Source organism: Leptodactylus fuscus, chromosome 4 (genome assembly GCF_031893055.1).
Source record: "Leptodactylus fuscus isolate aLepFus1 chromosome 4, aLepFus1.hap2, whole genome shotgun sequence".
NCBI classification, from domain to species: domain Eukaryota; kingdom Metazoa; phylum Chordata; class Amphibia; order Anura; family Leptodactylidae; genus Leptodactylus; species Leptodactylus fuscus.
In genome coordinates, this window is record NC_134268.1 from 87659073 (window position 1) to 87678159 (window position 19087).

At 41.7% G+C, this 19087-nt stretch overlaps 1 protein-coding gene across 2 annotated transcripts in view; it reads left to right on the top strand.

The window, feature by feature from the left end:
- RIPK1 (receptor interacting serine/threonine kinase 1) overlaps positions 1-19087 on the top strand; it is a 43198-nt gene that overhangs the window by 6944 nt on the left and 17167 nt on the right. The window contains exons 4-5 of one of the 2 annotated variants that reach the window (XM_075270749.1): positions 10653-10790; positions 15044-15272. In XM_075270749.1, the coding sequence (XP_075126850.1) occupies positions 10653-10790; positions 15044-15272 (367 nt within the window). The remainder of the gene's footprint in view (positions 1-10652; positions 10791-15043; positions 15273-19087) is intronic. The other variant, XM_075270750.1, reaches the window with a different exon arrangement.

The window sequence follows — 19087 nt, forward strand, 5'->3', positions numbered from 1 at the left end:
CACTGTGCATCGGTCAACTATACAGCGCACTTTGCACAAATAGAAGCTGTATGGGAGAGTGATGAGAAAGAAGCCGTTTCTGCACGTACGCCACAAATAGAGTTGCCTGAGGTATGAAAAAGCACATTTGGACAAGGCAGCTTCATTTTGGAAACAAAAATTGAGTTGTTTGGTTATAAAAAAAAAAGGCGTTATGCATGGCGTCCAAAAAGAAACAGCATTCCAAGAAAAACATATGCTACCCACTGTAAAATTTGGTGGAGGTTCCATCATGCTTTGGGGCTGTGTGGCCAATGCCGGCATCGGGAATCTTGTTAAAGTTGAGAGTCGCATGGATTCCACTCAGTATCAGCAGATTCTTGAGAATAATGTTCAAGAATCAGTGACGAAGTTGAAGTTACGCCGGGGATGGATATTTCAGCAAGACAATGATCCAAAACACCGCTCCAAATCCTCAGGCATTCATGCAGAGGAACAATTACAATGTTCTGGAATGGCCATCCCAGTCCCCAGACCTGAATATCATTGAACATCTGTGGGATGATTTGAAGCGGGCTGTCCATGCTCGGCGACCATCTAACTTAACTGAACTTGAATTGTTTGTCCAAAATACCTTTATCCAGGATCCAGGAACTGATTAAAAGCTACAAGAAGCGACTAGAGGCTGTTATCTTTGCAAAAGGAGGATCTACTAAATATTAGGTAATGTCACTTTTCTGTTGAGGTGCCCATACTTTTGCACCGGTCAAATTTTGGTTTAATGCATATTGCACATTTTCTGTTAGTACAATAAACCTCATTTCAATCCTGAAATATTACTGTGTCCATCAGTTATTAGATATATCAAACTGAAATGGCTGTTATAAACACCAAAATATTTAGAACTAAAAATGATTAAGATTAATAGGGGTGGCCAAACTTTTTCATAGGACTGTATAAATGAGTTGTCAGACAGCACAGGAGGTGTTCACCTTTGCTCAAACAGCACAAGCACCGACTGCGCATGTCCGTCGGCCATTTTCCTGTGGTCAAACAGGCACTCTTGTAAGAGGACACAGGAAAAGGTCCTATCTGAAAACTCATTTACATATGGAAGAAATAAGAAGTTACTCAGGAACGGCGGCGTGGATCAGAAAAAGAAGAAAAGTAAGAGAATAATATCCTTTCTTAAGGCTATGCTAACATGTTCTTAGTTATATTTTTTTAAAAAAAGGGGATTCTAATGATAGAAGCCCTTTAAAGGGATTCTGCCAATAGAATCCCTTTTTTACTTAAACCCATTTCAGAATAGCCTTAAGAAAGGCTATTCTTCCTCTACCTTTAGAAGTCTTCTCCGCGCTGCCATTTGGTATACATTATATATATATATATATATATATATATATATATATATATATATATATATATATATATATATATATAATATAATATAATATATATACATGTATATTCCCGGTTTTCTTCCAGCATCCGGAGAAGGTCCCCAGCAACTCAAACAGCACTTGGGGGCATCCCCTGTGCTGTGAGAAAACTCTCCAGCGCCGCCTTGTTCTTGTTCTCCACCTCTTCTCTTCGGTTTAGCCACAGGAAAATGGCCGACTGCGCCCACTGTGCATATCCATCAGCCATTTTCCTGCGCAAACGTCCTGTCGTATTCTGTTTCCTCACATCCAAAAGGTTATATTTACTGCAGACCTATTGCCATTGAACACGTGCTGACGTCATAATGATGTCTTTTGCCTCCACGTCACTTCCGTCCTCAGTTCGGCAGGACGGATATGTGGTCACTGCCATATTCTTACGGCATGCACCAATTATGCAACTGAACTTGGGGAAATATGGGTATGTACTCATGTAACTGCCGTTCTCCACCTGCAATTTATCTGTCCCTTATTAGACCTCTATAATACAAGTTTCTATCAACCTCAGTGACACCACCTCGTGACAAAGGTGGAGACGAAACGCATGTTCGGAGTGTTGTTAAGGCTCACTCTGGCCCATCGCCTCTTCAGTATATCAGTATATTCTTTGAATGCTCCATACAGGTATTTTATACTTAGATTTTTGGTTCAACTGCTGTTTTAGTCTGGCTGAATAGCCAAAATGTATATGTTACTAAGTAGCATTTGTTCTCAGGTATATATATATATATATATATATATATATATATACTGTATATATATATAATATATATATATATATATCTGGTAAGCAGTATTACAACTTTACATCGCTTCGTCTATACCCTTTTGCATTATGGCACTTATACAACAACACCATCTATCTATCTATCTATCTATCTATCTATCTATCTATCTATCTATCTATCTATCTATCTATCTATCTGTATATACAGTACAGACCAAAAGTTTGGACACACCTTCTCATTCAAAGAGTTTTCTGTATTTTCATGACTATGAAAATTGTAGATTCACACTGAAGGCATCAAAACTATGAATTAACACATGAATTATTTACCATATTTTTCGGACTATAAGACGCACCTAGGTTTTAGAGGAGGAAAATAGGGAAAAAAAATTTTGAAGCAAAAAATGGTAAAATATTTAATATATGGGAGTTGTAGTTTTGCAACAGCTGCAAGGCCACATTGACAGGTGACCCTGCAGCTGTACGGGGATGCATAGAGTGTTTTTTTTGCGGGGCCAGCTGTACTTTTTAGTTATACCATTTTGGGGAATATCTATTGCTTAGATCACCTTGTATTGAAAAAACCCCCGGTGGTTTATGATATATATATATATATATATATATATATATATATATATATATATATATACATTTATTATTATATTTTTCTAGGGACAGGAGGTGATTTAGAACTTTTATTTATATTTTTAAAGCTTTTTTTTTTTTTTTTACTATTTTATTCCCCCCTGGGGGCTTGAACCTGCGGTCACTTGATTGCAAGTCCCATAGACGGCAATACAACTGTATTGCCGTCTATGGGACATTCTGTCTACTAGTATTACGGCTGTTCATAGAGACCAGCCGCAATACTAATACAGCAGTGACAGGCCTGGGAGCCTGCGATATCGCCACGCAGGAGCCGGCCTGCAACTTCACAGGTACGGGGCCGGTGGGGACTGGCCCCGGGGGAGAAGGGGCCGTCGATACTGACCCGGCATCCGCTGTACTAGAGAGGCGGATGCCGGGGAGGGATAGACGCTGGCACAGGTGCCGGGCCTGAGACATCGCTGCGCTCCACTGTCCTGCATGAAGCCAGCGGCGGGGGGACGGAGGAGCGGAATAGCATCACTCCTGCCGCTGCTGGCTTCATGCAGGGCAGAGGAGCGCAGCGATGTCTCAGGCCCCGGCGTCTATTCCCTTGCCGGCATCCGTCTCTCTAGTACAGCGGATGCAAGGCGCCACATTCGGACTATAAGACGCACCCTTCTTTTCCCCCCCGTCTTATAGTCCGAAAAATACGGTACTTAACAAAAAAGTGTGAAACAACTGAAATGTCTTGTATTCTAGGTTCTTCAAAGTAGCCACCTTTTGCTTTGATTCCTGCTTTGCACAGTCTTGGCATTCTCTTGATGAGCTTCAAGAGGTAGTCACCTGAAATGGTTTTCACTTCACAGGTGTGCCCTGTCAGGTTTAACCCCTTAGCAACCTTTGACGTACTATTACGTCATGGACGCGAGGTACTTCGCGCACCATGAAGTAATATTACGTCATGGTGATTCCGCCCGCTCACTAGCTGAGCGGGCGGAATCGGAACTGAGTGATAGCTGTTACTGACAGCTATCACCCTTTTCCATAACCTCCGGTCGGTACTTTTACCGATCGGAGGTTTTAACCCTTTGATTGCGATGGTCAAACATGACCACCGCAAACAAAGGGTGCCGCGATCTCTCCCCCCCCCCCCCGCCGGCACCCCCCGGACCGAGATCGGGGGGTGCCGGTATCTGTAGTACGTAGTCTGGGGTCTAGTTAGTGACCCCAGACAGCCCTGAGCACTCATTTACTTACCTGGTGCTCCCGGCGTCTTCTGGAAGTGAGCTGTCCCGTCCGCACAGCTCACTTCCTGTGTCTAGAGTGAGACACGTGCAGGCTGTCACTGCAGCCTGTGTCTCAGTCTAGAGTAGAGAATCAGTGATGCAATCTTCACTGATCCATGTGTCCCATAGACACAAGAACAAGTAAAAAAAAAAAGTGTAAAAAAAAAAAAAAAAAAAAAAAAAAGTATTTGAAAACAATTAATAAAGTTATAAAGTCCCAAAAATCCCTTTTTTCTATAAAAAATGAATTATGTAAAAAAAACACAAAAAAATAATAAAAACAATACATATTTGGTATTGTCGCGTCCGTAACAACCTGTACAACAAAACTGAAACAATATTTAATGTACACAGTGAACGGCGGTAAAAAATAACGGAAAAAACCCGCCGGAAGTAGTGATTTTTCGCCATCTCACCTTACAAAATGTGCTATAAAAAGTGATCAAAAAGTCATATGCACCCCAAAATAGTACCAATAAAATGCACAGGTTGTCCCGCAAAAAATAAGCCCTCAACCAACACTGTCAAGCGAAAAATAAAAATGTTACGCCTCTCAGAAGATGGCGATGCAAAAATCACTGATTTATGTCCCCAAATGTGTTTTTGTTCTGTAGACTTAGTATCGCATAAAAAAATAACATAAATGAGGTATCGCCGTAACCGTACCAACCCGCAGAATAAAGGTCACATGTTACTTATACTGTACGCTGCATGGCAAAAAATGTAAAAGGTAAAACTCAATACCAGAATTGATTTTTTCTCTTTTAAATCCAGCAAAAAAAGAGTTAATAAAATGTAATCAGTAAGTTTTAGGCACCCCAAGATGGTGTCATTACAAAATACATCGTATCCCGCAAACAACAAGCCCTTATATGGCCACGTCAGCAGAAAAATAAAGAAAATATAGCCTCTACCAATGTGAAGACAAAATCACGCAAAATCGCCAAATCATTAGAACACAACTGGGTGCGGCAGGCAGGGAATGTATAAGCTGTGCAAGCGAATATCAGGGGACACCCTATATTTACAGCTTATGAGGGAAAATATACCAGAAGTGACCCCCAAAGTGACCCCAGTGTGACTCCCCCAATCATAGGAGCTACTGGGGGTACAGTAGGGAATTTAGTGTCTGCAATGTCCTCCGCACCGCTTATATATTCCCTCTTCGCCATCCGCTTTGCAGTCACGTCTGGGATACTAATACTCACTACACCCCCTGATACATTCTTTGAGGGGTGCAGTTTTCAAACTGCGGTCACTCCTTTGGGGAATCCACTTTTCTGGTACCTTACAGGCTCTACAAACATGACATGGCGTCTAGATACCAAACATCTGAATCTGTACTCCAAAAGCCGCATCGCGCTCCTTCCCTTCTGCCCCCTGCTGTGTGCCCAAACTGCAGTTTATGCCACATGTATGACACTGGTGTAACCGCGGTAATGTCATATGTGAGTATAAACTGATATTAGGGCACATGTATGACACTGGTGTACCCCAGATAACGTACGTAATGTCATATGTGGGTATAAACTGATATTAGGGCCCAGCCAGACACAGAAGGGAAGAAGGTTATTTGGTTTTTGGAGCACAGACTTAGACGGTTTGGTTTTTGGATGCCATGGCACTTTTGCAGAGACTCTAAAATCTCCCCTACAAAATGGGGTCACTTCTTGGGGAATTCCAGTTTACTGGCACCTCCAGGGCTCTGCAAAAACAACATGGCACCCAGAAAGTCCCTCTAAATCTGTACCCCAAAAGCTATAAAGCGCAGTGCTCCTTCCCTTCTGAGCCCTGCTGTGCACCCAAGCAGCAGTTTATACCCACATATATAATTTTTTTGCCCCTCGGGATCGCCCACTTAATAGTTTTAGGAGTGCAGGTCTCTGACAATACAAAGTGGGTGCAATGCATTGGATACCAAAATGGCATATTTCTTTAAAAATTTCAAATTTTGGGAAGCATTTTTAGTCTCAAAATCATAATACCACTTGATACATTCCTTGATGGGTGTAGTTTCTAAAATGGGGTCACTTTTGAGGGGTTTCTATTGTATTGATACTTTAGGGGCTCAGCAAATCCGACATGGCACCTCAAAACTATTCCAGCAATATATGCCCTCCAAAATCCAAATAGCGCTCTTTCCATTCTGAGCCCCAACATGTACCCATACATCAGATTATGATCCCATATGGGGTATTGCCGTGTTCAGGGGAAATTGTGTAACAAACTGTGGAGGGCTCTTAATTCTCTAAGTACTTGCAAAAATTAAAAATATGGCGCTAAATGGACGATTTATTGGAAAAAAAGTAATTTTTTCATTTTCACATCTCAATGGTAAAAAAATCTGTGAAACACCTGTAGGGTCCAAGTGCTCACTAAACCCCTTGATAAATTCCTTGAGGGGTCTAGTTTTCAAAATGGGGTCGTTTTGGGGGGGGGGGGGGGGGTTTCCACTGTTCTAGCACTTCAGGGGCTCTCCAAATGCAACAACGTGCCTGAAACAGATTTCAGCTAAATTTGCCCTCCAAAATCCCAATAGCGATCCTTCAGCTCTGGACTTTACAGTGTGCCCATACATCACTTTACATCCACATGTGGGGCATTTCTGTAGTTGGGGCAAAGTGCTTGACAATTTGTGGGGTGCATTTTCTTTTTTAACCCCTTGTGAAAATGCATAATTTGGGGTTAAAGCTACATTTTATAGCAAAAAATGTCACTTTTCCTTTTGTTGGGCCAATTCTGTTACACTCCTGTAGGGTCAAAGGGCTCACTAAACCCCTTGGTAAATTCCTTGAGGGGTATAGTTTCCAAAATGGGGTGACATTTTGGGGGTTTCCACTGTTTTGGCACATTGGGGGCTCTGCAAAAGGGACATGGTGCCTGAAAAGTATTCTAGTAAAATCTGGCCTACAAAATCCAATTAGCGCTCTATCCGTTCTGAGAGCGACCGTGTGCCCGTACATTAGGGTACCAGCACATATGGGGTATTGTCGTGTTCGGGAGAAATTGTGTAACAAAATGTGGGGTGCAGTTTCTCCTTTAACCCTTTGTGAAGATGAAAAATTTGGGGCTACAGTGACATTTTATTATAAAAAAAGTAATTTTTCATTTTCACATCTCAATGGTAAAAAAATCTGTGAAACACCTGTAGGGTCCAAGTGCTCACTATACCCTTTGATAAATTCCTTGAGGGGTCTAGTTTCCAAAATGGGGTGACATTTTGGGGTTTTCCACTGTTTTGGCACCTTGGGGGCTTTGCAATCGGGGCATGGCGCCTGAAAAATATTCTAGCAAAATCTGGCCTACAAAATCCAATTAGTTCTCCATCTGTTCTGAGAGCGACCGTGTGCCCGTACATTAGGGTACCAGCACATATGGGGTATTGTCGTGTTCGGGAGAAATTGTGTAACAAAATGTGGGGTGCAGTTTCTCCTTTAAACCTTAGTAAATGTGTAAATTCTAGGGCTAAATGAATATATTAGTGACAGAAATTGAAAAATGTAAATTTGACCTCCATTTTGTTTTAATTGTTGTGAAATGCTGAAAGGGTTAAGAAACTTTCTAACTGCTGTTTTAGATTCTTTCAGGAGTGCAGTTTTTAGAATGGGGTGACTTTTGGGGGGTTTTATTATAGAGGCCTTTCAAGTTCCCTTCAGAACTGAACTGGTCCCTTGAAAAATGTGTTTTGGAAATTTTCTTGAAAATTTGGAAAATTACTGCTTGACTTGTAAGCCTTATAATATCTGAAAAAAATGAAAGGGTGCTTAAAATTTGATTGCTACATAAATCAGAGACATGGTTAATTATATTTATGAAAAAATTCGGGTAGTATGACTTTCTATTTCAAAGGCTTGCAATTTCAAAGTTTGAAAACTGCATTTTTTTCAAAATTTTCACCAAATTTCCTATTTTTTCATAATTAAAGACAAAACATATCAACAAAAATTTACTACTGACATGAAGTACAATGTGTTACGAAAAAACAATCTCAGAATCACTTGTGTAAGTTAAAGCGTCTCAAAGTTATCGCCATTTAAAGTGACACATGTCAGATTTGAAAAAAGAGGCCTGGTCCTTAAGTCACTTTTGGGCTGTGTCTCTAAGGGGTTAATAAGTGAGATTTCTTGCCTTATAAATGTGGTTGGGACCATCAGCGGTGTTGTGCAAAAGTCAGGTGGATACACAGCTGATAGTCCTACTGAATAGACTGTAAGGGTCCATTCACACGGAGTAACGGCCGCAAAATAACGCGGCGTATACGATCCAGCCTCCCATTGAAATCAATGGGAGCTTTTACGGTGCTCAAAATCTCACACGCCGAATACGTGCCAGGTCACGTGGCACATTACTCCGTGTGAATGGACCCTTAGAATTTGAATTATGGCAAGAAAAAAGCAGCTAAGTAAAGAAAAACGAGTGGCCATCATTACATTAAGGAATGAAGGTCAGTCAGTCCGGAAAAATTGGGAAAACTTTGAAAGTGCCCCCAAGGGCAGTTATAAAAACCATAAAGCGCTACAAAGAAACTGGCTCACATGAGGACCGCCCCAGGAAAGGAAGACCAAGAGTCACCTCTGCTGCGGAGGATAAGTTCATCTGAGTCACCAGCCTCAGAAATCGCATGTTAACAGCAGCTCAGATTAGAGACCAGGTCAATGCCACACAGAGTTCTAGCAGCAGACACATCTCTACAACAACTGTTAAGAAGAGACTTGGTGCAGCAGGCCTTCATGGTAAAATAGCTGCTAGAAAACCACTGCTAAGGAAAGGCAACAAGCAGAAGAGACTTGTTGGGGCTAAAGAGCACAAGGAATGGACATTAGACCAGTTTGAAATCTGTGCTTTGGTCTGATGAGTCCAAATTTGAGATCTTTGGTTCCAACCACCGTATCTTTGTGCAACGCAGAAAAGGTGAACAGATTCTACATGCCTGGTTCCCACCGTGAAGCATGGAGGAAGAGGTGTGATGGGGTGGGGGTGCTTTGCTGGTGACACTGTTGGGGATTTATTCAAAATTGAAGGCATACTGAACCAGCATGACTACCACAGCATCTTGCAGCGGCATGCTATTCCGTACAGTTTGGGTTTAGTTGGACCATCATTTATTTTTCAACAGGACAATGACCCCAAACACACCTCCAGGCTGTGTAAGGGCTATTTGAGAGTGATGGGGTGCTACGCAAGATGACCTGGCCTCCACAGTCACCAGACCTGACCCCAATCGAGATGGTTTGGGGTGAGCTGGACTGCAGAGTGAAGGCAAAAGGGCCAACAAGTGCTAAGCACCTCTGGGAACTCCTTCAAGACTGTTGGAAGACCATTTCAGGTGACTACCTCTTGAAGCTCATCAAGAGAATGCCAATAGTGTCCAAAGCAGTAATCAAAGCAAAAGGTGGCTACTTTAAAGAACCTAGAATATAAGACATATTTTCAGTTGGTTCACCCTTTTTTGTTAAGTATACAATTCCACATGTGTTAATTCATAGTTTTGATGCCTTCAGTGTGAATCTACAATTTTCATAGTCATGAAAATACAGAAAACTCTTTGAATGAGAAGGTGTCTCCAAACTTTTGGTCTGTACTGTGTATATATATATATATATATATATATATATATATATATATATATATATATTTATACGCACACGCATCTTTGCACAGATTAAGGGTGTAGCCATTTAGCTGTCTGTTTTTGGTATGTGGGTAACTTAACACCTTGTACACTGTCAGTTTTGTCTTGGTCTATTTATTTTAGATATGTGACATCTATACATATATTTTAAACAATAAAGTTTGATATTTTTTTTATATCTTGTCTGCCCATTGTGTATTGAATGATTTTATCTTATTTTTTATTTTCGGTTGTTTTACATGTTCATATGAGGACAACATGTTGTTACTTGAAGGGTCACTCCATGTTTAGAGATGAGCTCGAGGGGAACCTTACCCCTGTTAGCTTTGCATTCTTATGTCTCAGTGTTATGTAGTTATTATTAAATTTACAAAGAAGATTTGTTGCAGAAATGCCTTTGGGGATTTTAAAAGGATTCTATCATTAGAATCCCTTTTTCTACAAAGACATTTTTAGCCATTTTTTGACTTTTCTTTTTCTGATCTGCGCTGCCAGTCTTGAGAATTTTCTATTTTATTTTTTATGCAAATGAGTCTTCAGAAAGCACAGGGGGCGTCCCCTGTACTCACCGAAGGCGCTTCAGGATTTTGTTGTTCTGTTGTTTCTTTGTGAAATGTGTTTAGATATTTCTATCACTATGTTCACATCAGTTTTGTGTCTGTTGTTATGGGCAGCCAGCGTACCAGAACAATGGACTAAAACAGCAGACACATACGGAGCCTGACAAACCCCATTGACTATAATGGGATCATCAGAACTTTAAACTGAAACCACCAGACAAAAAGTCAGACTTGCAGCAGTTTTTTGTCTGGTGATTTTCGACACACATTGCAATGACGTTTTCCAGCAGAGACTGCGATGTAGATGGGAACCCAGTCTTACTAATATTCAAGTTTGTTTGATTTTTGTTACATCAGTCATGTAATGTGGTTTTCTTTACTGTTGAACTTCGCCATGAATCTCGGTTTCTTAAGATTTGTTATATTTTGTGCTTTCAGGTAACAGTACCAGTTTCAGTAAAGGCTCGATTCATTCTGGAAATTATTGAAGGAATGATGTATCTGCATAATCAGAATGTGATTCACAAGGATCTAAAACCAGAGAACATATTAGCAAATGATGAGTTTCATGTGAAGGTAATCTTTACTGTAATGTTTGCATATAGAAAAAGCAGAATTGTATAAAAAATATCTTCTCTCATTTTTAAACAACTCATTATTATTATTATTGTTTATTTATATAGCATGGTGCTTTACATGGGGTTTACATACAGTACACAAAATATACAGGCAGATATAAAACTAACAGTGACCGACTGGCACAGTGGGGTAGAGGGCCCTGCCCGCGAGGGCTTACAATCTATGAGGGAAGGGGGGTAGAGACAGAAGGAGAGGGGGAGACAGTTCAGATGGCGGTGTGGTGATAGTGTTATTGGAGGTTGTAGGTCTTCCTGAATAGGTGAGTCTTCAGGGCCTACTTGAAGCTTAGGATTATGAGGGTCACGGTGTGACAGTAATCTAGGCGGGAGATTATGAGGGCCTGGACGAGTGTCTTAGTCGCTTTAGGGATGAGGAAGGAGCGGATTCGGTGGATGTTCTTGAGTTGGAGGCGGCAGGAAGTGTTGAGGGATTGAACGTGTGACTTTAAGGATAGGTCGGGGTCCAGTGTTACTCCAAGGCATCGGGCCTGTGGGACAGGGATACGTTTGGTTCCGTTGACTTTGATAGATGGGTCGCGTGGAGGGGCCATACGAGGTGGGGCAAAGATGATTAACTCCGTTTTCTCCATATTGAGTTTGAGAAAGCGGGAGGAAAGGAAGGAGGCTACAGCTGTTAAATAATCTGGAACTCTGGCCAGCAGAGAGGTAATGTCTGGTCCAGAGATGTATATTTGGGTGTCATCAGCATAGCAATGGTACTGGAAACCATGAGATTCTATGAGTTGGCCCAGGCAACTCTTAGTTTTGGCCTTAAAAAATGCATCTCAAGAGCACATGTGAAAGCCTCTTCATTACAGAATATCACCATGTTTTCTTAATAATATACCGTATTTTTCGGACTATAAGACGCACTTTTTTCCCCCAAATTTCGGAGGAAAATGAGGGTGCGTCTTATAGTCTGAATGTGGGGGGAGGAGCGGATTTACAGCATGGCCGCGCTACTGCCACCGCTGGTTTTCTTCAGCGGCAGGAGCGTGACAATCTGCAGGCCCCGGCAGCTAAGACACTCCCCGGCATCTGCCGGTCTATTACAGCAGATGCCGGGGACTCTTAGCTGCCGGGGCCTGCAGATTGCCACGCTCCTGCCGCTGAAGAAAACCAGCGGTGGCAGTAGCGCGGCCATGCTGTAAATCCGCTCCTCCTCCGCAGGTCCCGGCAGTTAGCCCCGGGGCCGGTCCCCACCGGCCCCATACCTTTAGTGATGCAGGCCGGCTCCTGCACGGCGAGGCCGCAGGAGCCGACCTGTTCCGATGACAGCTGGGAGCCTAATGAAGGCTCCCAGGCCTGTCATAGATATATATTACTATCGCGGCTGGTCTATGACACTCCGCGATAGTAATGTATAGAATCTCCCATAGACGGCAATACACTTGTATTGCCGTCTATGGGACTTGCAATCAAATGATTGCAGGTTCAAGCCCCCTAGGCGGGGGATAATAAAATAGTAAAAAAAAAAAAAAAAAAAAAAAAAAAAAAAACTTAAAAAAAATATAATAAAAAATAAAATAAATAAAAGTTCACCTCCTTTCCCTAGAATACATATAAAAGTATAACATTACTGTGAAACATATACATTAGGTATCCCTGTGTCTGAAAATGCCCGGTCTACTAATATTTTTATGTACAGTGAACGTCAAAATCAAAAGTGCTAAACCGCCGGGTTTTTCTCTCTGTTTTGCCTCTGAATTAAATAAAAGGTGATCTAAGCAATAAACATTTCCCAAAATGGTATAACTAAAAAGTACACCTGGCCCCACAAAGAAAACGCCCTATACATCCCCGTACAGCTGCAGGGTCACCTGTCAATGTGGCCTTGCAGCTGTTCCAAAACTACAACTCCCATACATTAAATATTTTACCATTTTTTGCCTGAAATTTTTTTTTCCCTATTTTTCTCCTCTAAAACCTGGGTGCGTCTTATAGTTCGAAAAATACGGTAATAAAAACACAACTGTTGGTGACAGGTGGTGTACATGTTACTGGGCCTCCAGTGCTCCCACTTTTGAGTAAAAGAAACCCCAATTAATTTCATCTGGATATTATTACAGGCTGTGCAGTAACCACATGGCAGATAATACTTGCAGCAGTAATGAGTAGCACGTTACCATGTATTGCTTTCAGTTTAATGTCTACTACCATACACGTGAAATGCATAGTAACGTGTTATCAATTACTGCAATTAAAAATCTCAGGCTGTGCTTCAGTAAAAAAAATGACTTGTAAGCCCAGCCTTACTGAAAAACTGTATATAGTTTTTAACTAGTTCCTGGGCTGCGGCAGGAACTATTACATCAGCAGCAGGGACTAGTTGTTGTAAACTGAATAGTTCATCATGAAGATGGCTCAGAAACTTAGCCAAGGCCATTGGGAGAGGATGTCAGCTGTGACACAAAGCTACTCCTGCATCCTGCTCTAACGGCTGCTAGCAGGAAAAACACTGTTCACGGCCGTTTAACTCCTTAGATGCCACCATTAGCACCCCAGCGCCCTGGTGACGAGTCTAGTGAAAGCCCCTTTGCCAGAGGCAAAGCCTTATAGTAGTGCCATATATACTTGAGTATAAGCCAAATTTTTCAGCCCAGTTTTTGTGCTGAAAAAGCCCCCCTCGGCTTATACTCGAGTCAGCAAAAAAAAAAAAAAAAATTAGGAGGGGGGGGTCTGTGACCAGCCACAATATCAATGTATAGAATCTCCCATAAAATAGTGCAAAAAAAAAAAAGATTTAAAAAAAATTAAAAAATAAAAGTTCTAAATCACTCCTTTCCCTAGAATACATACAAAAGTAGAAAATGACTGTGAAACACAAACACATTAGGTATCCCTGTGTCTGAAAGTGCCCGGTCTACTGAATATAGGGGATCTGCAGTGCTCCTGTTCTATCGGGAAGGGGTTAATAGGAGCACTGCAGATACCCTATATTCAGCCAGGCTGAATTCCAAGTGGGGGGAAAAAACCCAGTCCTCAAGCTCAGGGAAGGGGCAGACAGACAACCAAAACACCCCCTCCCCTTCCCCAGCACCCAGCAACTATTGCACCCAAAAACTCCGACCATTTTAATTTTTGAAATTTTCCAGTAGCTGCTGCATTCCCCCCACCCCCCCACCCCCCTCGGTTTATACTCGAGTCAATAAGTTTTCCCGTTTTTTTGTGGTAAAATTAGGGGCCTCGGCTTATATTCGGGTCGGCTTATACTCGAGTATATACGGTACTTTAATTTTTGTTACAAGATAATGGTGGGTGGTGTATGATGCCTTAGGGTAAGTATAAACCCTATGGAGTGTGGATAAAGGACATGAATCAAGGCTGTGGCTGCGAAACTTTGTTGTGTTGGGAATCTGCTTTACTCTCCAAAGCACTTGCTTCATTGGATAAAGTTCTTAATTCTTTTTATTGTGGGAGCAGTATCTTTGACTCCCAAACCAATAATAATGCCAGATTTACCAATAGACAGCTGTAACTCAGGAAGAGGCTGAAAATATTCTAAGGGCTAGTTCACACGTGGGGCGCCCGCGCAGGTTTTGACACAGAGAGAGCCGCGGTGAGCCGCAACTCTCTCTGGTCAAAACCCGCCTGCCACGACCATCGCGGTTGCAGCTTTCCCCTCCTATGTCGGCTCAAATGAATGAGCCGACATAGGAGGGGGCTGCCACTAGGCGGAAGCCGCGGTCCAGCGTGCCGCGGCTTCCGCCTGAAGAAAGGACATGTCGCTTCTTTTCTCCGCTAGCAGCAGCCCGCCGCTAGTGGAAAAAAGAAGCCCGGCGGTCTGCATAGACCACTATTGTAAAGGGGCGGATTTTGAAGCGAAACCCGCTGTCAAAATCTGCCCTTTTGTTCACGTGTGAACGAGCCCTAAAGGGGCAACGTTGGATGGCAATTACAGAGTCTAGGCAAATGAACCCATTGCTGAAGCATTTGCAGACTGATTTGTATATCAATAAAAAAAAATTCATTACCTCTGCATTGTTTCTGCAGTTTGTGGCTTCAATGCTATGCTTCTGCTTTTATCAGCTCCTACACAGCACTGGTATTGGTTTGGAAGACATGTTATACCTGACAGATTCTATTTAACGCATTTGGCGTCGATGATGCATTGAGAACTGAATTTTTAATAGCGATATTAACTTTTTCTTTCCAGTTTTGAAAATATAAATAATTTTTCTTTTTTACCAGATTGCAGACCTTGGTGTTGCTGCTTTTCAGACATGGAGTACCTTGACTAAAGAGGAGACGTTTCGTCAGGGGAATAAGAGCAACAGTACTACAAAGAATGCTGGGACATTAAGCTATATGGCTCCAGAACACTTGGAGAATCTAAATAAGAAAGCAACAAGAAAATCAGACATTTACAGCTTTGCAATTGTAATCTGGGTGATACTGGCCAACAAAGAACCCTATGAAAGTAAGGCAACATGTCAATTTTACTGCTCTTCATGTACTAGGAGATTATAGTTAGCGTACAGTATATAATAGTAAGACGTTTCTGAAATGTGTTTCTACATCTTACCAGAGGTCTTTTTTTAATCTTAAAGGAGTGTCTCAGGGTTAGCAAAACATGGCTGCTTTTTCCCGGAAGCTACTCCAGTACGATCAGCTGGTTATGTGTGGTAGTACATCCAAACAATATTCACTTTGATGCATAATAAATGTGTGGATAAATGTGTCTACCTCTCTGTCACACAATAGTTGATGTATGTAGTAGGAAGTTTATTATCCTATGATGGCGAATCTTGAGATGTAATTATGTACAGTACTGTGCAAACAATTTAGGTAGGAATAGAAAAAATTCTTGATAGTAAGAATTCAAAAACAGAAGTATTAATAGTTTATTTTCATCAGAGTCAGGTGAATGAAAGAAAGAGAAATCTAAAATCTAAAACTAATCAATATTTGGTGTGGTCGCCCTTTGCCTGCTAAACAGCACACATTCTTCTTGATACACTTGCATAATGTTGTCGAAGGAACAGAGAGATTGTTCCCAACATCTTGTAGAACTAACCACAGATCTTCTGTGGATGTAATTTTGTTCAAATCCTTCTGTCTCTTCATGTAATCCCAGACATACTTGATGATTTTACGATCAGTGCCCTGTGGAGGCCATATCACTTCCAGAACTCCTCCTTTAAAGGGTGGTCACACAAAATAGTTCTCTTTTGTTCATTCACTTTGCATTTTGTTAATTGACAAAACTAAACAATTAGCACTAAGAATGGGTGGAAATTTATTGGCAATGGTATCCAGGGCCAATCAGGGATTGTCATATATTGGGGAATTGTACTCACCTAGGGGAAACTTGGTACAGGATTCCAGGGTATTCTGCAGGTCCTAAAAGACTTTTATTCCCCCTTATAAGAGTCTAAGACTGAACCATCCGTGGCAGATTTTCCTACAGGCGGTAGATCTCCCTAAGTTGTTGCACAAGGGTACCATGTTTCTAGATGCTCCAATCTCTTTGGAGGAACTAAAAGATGCTCATGCTCCTTTGGCTAATGATAATTCCTCAGAGGATTGATTGATAGTTTATTAATTCACCCTTAATGTGGACTCACTGATGGGTCAGCAGCAGCACATTGTAAGCTGAGTAAATCCAGTAAAAATGATAATTGTGCAACAAATCCTCTACTTCTACATACCGTGTTTCCCCCGAAAGTAGGACACCCCGAAAGTAAGGCATGCGGGGGGGGGGGGGGGTGTTCTGTTGAATTGCCTAATATAAGCCACCCCCCGAAAATAAGGCATGCCCGACAGTGGTGGGCGGGGCTTAGTGGGGCTTCGGGGGCGGGGCTTAGCAGAGCTTTGGGGACTGGGCCTAGCGATCCCCGCTTCACTGACACAGCAGCCGTACTCTGTGCTCCGTGTGCACAGCAAACAGAAGAGGCAGCAGCCTGCTTTCCTGTGCACACGGAGCACAGAGCACGGCTGCTGTGTCAGTGAAGTGGGGATCACTAAGCCCCGCCCACGAACAGCAGCACCAGCGCTGCTAGGAAGATGGGAAAGGTAAGTAGGATACCTTCCCCCCTCCCTTCCCTACACTACAAACAAACGGCAGTCATGCTGACGCTCCACTAAGGAAGAGCCAGCATGACTGCCGGTTGTAATAAGACATCCCCAGAAAATAAGACAGGTCCTATATTTAGAGTGACAATTTAATATAAGACACTGTCTTATTTTCGGGGAAACACGGTAGTTCTCTGGTCTGACTCACATTACATATACTGTATTTCATAAATTGTATGAGCACTTTAGAGATCTTATTTGGAAAGGTTATGTACCGTGGATTAGTCTTGAAACACTACATCAGTTTAACCCTTTCACTGCCAAGGGTCTCTGGAAATTTTGCACCTCCAGTAGCCAGTTTTGAAATGGACAAATCAAACCTAAATTGCAACTTTAAAAAAATCAACCAACCCCCCCATACCTATATATTTTCTTAAAGTAGACACCTGCAGCATTATCAGAATGCCACTTGGTACTGTATACGAACAGGCACCTTCATACAATTTTGATTTGAAGTGAATGTTTTATGAAAAAATGCAAATAAATGTATATTATTTGCTAAAAGCGGAAACCAAACATAAAATTATATGCACCAAACCTCCTAAAAATAAGAATTCAACATGTGCAGAGTTCATACATATCACTATGGCCTACACCCGCATCTAAGTGTCTTCAGAAAATCACTAGAACTGGAAGGAACAAAAATCTGCTTTGAAGATGGAAATGTTAAAAAGTATTACCCTATAAAATGTAGGGATTACACACTTGGAAAAGTAAGTGAACCCCTAAACCCCATATATTTTTTTGAAAGTAAACAACCTGAAGATTACAAATGTCTCAATGGGTCATCAATAGCCACATCCACCTTCATGTAACTTTGTGAGAAACACAAATAGTATTTTGAAAAAATGCACTAACACATATTTGCACCTAAAACTCATGTTTAATCTCACATTCATATACAAAATACATTTAAAATAATAGCCTAAGGTGTATACAATGTGTATATATACTATATGTACCACAAACATCAATTACAACAAGAGCTCAGACTCCCAAAAACACTAATACAGAAGACAAGCAGGATTTTGCTGTTATTTATTAAAAAGGACCTTTCATGGATTTGGGCACATGCTGTGTTATATACCGCTGGAAAGCCGACAGTGCGCTGAATTCAGCGCACTGTCTGCTTTCCCGATCTGTGCCCCGGGTGAAGAGCTATCAGTGCCGGTACCGTAGCTCTTTACAGTCAGAAGGGCATTCCTGACACTCTATCAGGAACATCCTTGTGCACAGCAGCGCCTATAACACCCCCTCCCCTCCAGATAATACTCGTCTATGGTCGAGTACTGTGAGAAGAGGGAGGAAGCGTTCCTTCCTACTCACACTGTACAGCGCTATTGGTGCTGCTGTGCAGAAGGACGTTCCTGACAGAGTGTCAGAAATGCCCTTCTGACTGTGAAGAGCTACGGTACCGGTACTGATAGAATTCAGCACACTGCTTTCCAGCGGTATATAACACCACATGTGCCCAAATCCATGAAAGGTCCTCTTTAATATGTTAAAAAGCTATATTGCACCTAGCAATCTGTGCCCGTGACACAAAATCTAACTTTTTTCAGATTACACAGCATACCATATATAAAAACACAATTTAATAATTCATATATACAACCACCTTCATGCTTCACCTTCAACTTTGCAGCAGAGATTGCAAGCAAAAATTGCACAAAAATTCATATTTGCCACTAAAGTGCCGACTCAAGCAATCCCTTTATGCAAACAAAATGTACTTTCCAAAAAACTGCAATATGTGAGGAGTTCATAACACACATGTATATATTTATAAGGACGGCGGTTAAAGAAACGCGGAAATGCGCCAACCCATTTTATGCATGCAAATTAAGTAGGACTTCACGACTTTGTGTATGTGTTACGTAAGTGTTTGGAGTGACTTTTTTTGGCGCGGCAACCTGGACAATGGTAAGCGTATGGGTCACAGTGCCAATAAGTTTCCTGGTTATGCTCAGAGGGTATTACATAAGAATACCCCACTAGTAAGGCTCAGGGGGAAATTACATTATACCTTTATGTGACAATCAGAGTGCAAAAGTATAGTATGCGCTCTGATTGATAGGAGAGTGGGTAACAAAGGACTTAAGCCCTTGCTACCCCCCCCCCCCTCCTGGGGTCACATACAGGTTAGGCACAGATAATAAT